The sequence below is a fragment of the Seriola lalandi genome, unplaced genomic scaffold (genome assembly GCF_002814215.2).
Source record: "Seriola lalandi dorsalis isolate HSWRI2012SDOR001 ecotype SW California unplaced genomic scaffold, Sedor1 jcf7180002054505, whole genome shotgun sequence".
Taxonomy (NCBI): domain Eukaryota; kingdom Metazoa; phylum Chordata; class Actinopteri; order Carangiformes; family Carangidae; genus Seriola; species Seriola lalandi.
In genome coordinates, this window is record NW_019525058.1 from 973,623 (window position 1) to 976,545 (window position 2,923).

General features: G+C 44.1%; 1 protein-coding gene across 1 annotated transcript in view; it reads right to left on the reverse strand.

Annotated features, from left to right (window-relative positions):
* ptprua (protein tyrosine phosphatase receptor type Ua) overlaps nucleotides 1-2,710 on the reverse strand; it is a 196,953-nt gene extending 194,243 nt beyond the window's left edge. The window contains exon 1 of the mRNA XM_087175836.1: nucleotides 2,387-2,710. Within this exon, the coding sequence (XP_087031962.1) occupies nucleotides 2,387-2,456 (70 nt within the window). The 5' untranslated portion in view covers nucleotides 2,457-2,710. The remainder of the gene's footprint in view (nucleotides 1-2,386) is intronic.
* Between the last annotated feature and the right edge of the window lie 213 nt (nucleotides 2,711-2,923).

The window sequence follows — 2,923 nt, forward strand, 5'->3', positions numbered from 1 at the left end:
GAGGAGGGTGGGGGTGCTAACGTCTCCAGTTTGAGTCGGGCAGGATGTTTGTTTGGTAAAAAGCAGCATTTTATCAGATTTGCTCGACGAAGCTCAGCTACTGTACCTCGACTGCTTCCTCTGTCTTTACGATGTGATGTGTTCAGCATCGGCTGTGGGCATCAACTGACATGTGTCAAATGATGCAACCCTCTGCAACACAGACAGTGTGTGCTGCACTTTAGCCTTGTTCATCTATTCTGTTATCACACATTTTCATCACATAACTTTCCAAATCAAAACACTTTCTTTCTTTTTCTTTAACCTTATAGACCTCGGTTTATTTAGATGAGGTTCTTTATTTATAATGAAATGAAATGTCTTTGAGATTTAAAATAAATGTGAATTAAAAGAAGTTTAGATTCCTAAAAGGAGGGTTAAAAGTTTGGTATCTGTCCCAAATTTGTGCCAATATAAAAAGACAAACAATACCCCCTGTTGGTTGGACAAAACAAGGCATTTTAAGGTTTTTTAGAAATGTTGATGGGCATTTTTCATTGTTTTCTGATATAAATGTACATACATGATACATTTGGCATGTTACACACCAGATGACTAATTGATTAATCAATAAATTCAAAGCTAATGAAATGACTAATTAGTTGCAGCCCTACTACTAGTGACAACACGATACGTTACACTGATTAATATAGAAATGTCTAAACAAAAGCAGAACATTGTGGAGATCAAAAGGTCTAAAACTAGCAATGATCAGGAATAAGTTATCACCAATCTGATTAAACCAGTTGGTGCCAACTTTATTGATACTGCAACACATTTCAGTCGGTGCTACAATAACATTGAGGTCCAACACATGGAAATAATTTTCAACCAGTGTCCATTCTTGACGACAGCAATGATTTCCAATAAATAAAGTGGATTAATGGCAGCTGATGATGAGACGGGCCTCTGTGTTGATCTGTGTCAGCTCCTGAGACAGGTGGCTTGTTGCACCGAGCCTTGCCTACAGGACCGATCTGATCCTGGAGAGCAGGGAGTGGCTCGGTGCACGACTGTTCAACAACTGCTTGTGGTGGCTGTGTAACTGACACCCCGGGGTATTTATATCGGAGCTCACACGAGATGCAAAGCATTCCTGGAATAAACCAACTGGCACTTTTCCTTGAGACAAACTTGACAGGGTGTGACCACAGGCATTTTTTCTTTTTTTCTACTGAACCAATATTCCACAACATCCCTCAAAAGACGAGTTTCCGTGGCCTTTGGAAATCTTCAAAAAAAAAAACCTGCTTCAGCCATTCAAATGTAAAACCTGCTGCAGGTGATGTGGAGAGGATTTGAACTCCTATCTCAGATCGACTCTGTGGATTTCAGGTGTTACAGCTTGAAGTCACAGCCCCCCCCCCCCCTTGAGAAACACTTTTAAACTGTCTGTCAAACTTTGACTGATGGGCTACACACAGAGAATATTTGGATCAGCTGCCAGTGCTGTTATTTGGGGCACAACGCTTACATTACTAATTCATCTGCACTGTATTGCTTTGTAGCAGCAGCAGCAGCAGCACTTCCTCTTCATTTCGCTCAACACCAAAGTTTTCCCTGCTGCAAACTGAAGCAGTCAACCCTGCTTCACAAACACGACTATGCAAAATGTTCCATCAATATCATTAACACGCGGGCAGGTTCGCACTCCGTTTCATTTACATCAGCAATAAAAAATACAATCAAAAATCCAACCAGGGCTGAGTTAATGACTGAGATGTGATGTACATGTTCTGGAGGACGACACGGTGCAGCAGCAGGAGGCTGGTGTCATCTACTGAAGCCTGAACAGTGAAAACATGACAGTGAACGTCATGATGCCGAATGCACTTGACGGAGATAGAGAGCCACAGAGGGAGAACAGAGGAGAGAGAGCCTTCACTTTCAGTCCACTCTCATTTCCAAGCCTGTTTGTTAGTAACTCTGCACATCTGATCAGGGAGAGGAAACGTCCTGAGAAAAAAAAAAAAAAAAATCTCACCAAGTAGCATCGAGTCGTGTAATGAAATGATGCCGTGATTACACTCCGGGAGTGTGGAGGCAATTCCCGCAAATCTCCTGCCTCCCCTGGAACCGTTTCGCTGCATGCACGAAAAAGGAGAAAGTTGGCACCGCTGCATGCAGCCAGACTCAAGAGGCAACTTTCTTTTTTAAGTTGGGGAAAGCACATAAAGAGCAGCACACGTTCAGACTGCAGGTATAATGCCACTATAAAGCCCCCCCCAAAAAAACAACAACTTTAAAACATCAACTTTGGCTTGTGAGAGATTTTTTTTTTTTTTTTTAACAGGTGCGTAAATCCAAACTGCGACATATTTTTCTCTTTCCGTCTGTTTCTATTTACCTGTTGGTCCCTCCATACTGTCTGCGTAGATCCCGACGCTCAGCATCAGTAGCAATGCTGCCGGATACATGTTGGCAGAAGAAGTAAAGTCCAGCTCGTGTTGTCACAAGGAGAAAAATCCTAGAGGAAACTCCAGCAGCGGCGGCGGCGGCGGCGGCAGCAGGACTGGAGAGAAGTTGTGCGCTCAGCTCCATTCATCGCTGAATCCCCCTGCAGAAGCGCTGCCTGCTCCCTCCACAGCCCGCACAGGGAGCATCTGATCTCGAGCTAAACCGTTCAAAAAGAGCCCCCACCACCACCACCACAACCCCCACCTCCTTATTCCTGTAACGGCTTCACTACTTTTTTTTTTTTTTTTGCACTGTCAAGCCAGCAGAGCGGCGCGCAGGAATGCGGGTCTGCGGCGCCTCCATGTGGCGGGAAGCTGGATCTGACAGCCTCACGTCACACTTCTGCATTTGCATCTGAGAGTTTTCTAGAGGCAAAATGGATCAGTGAATTATTAGATATACAACAGGTCACCACACTGTCACATTG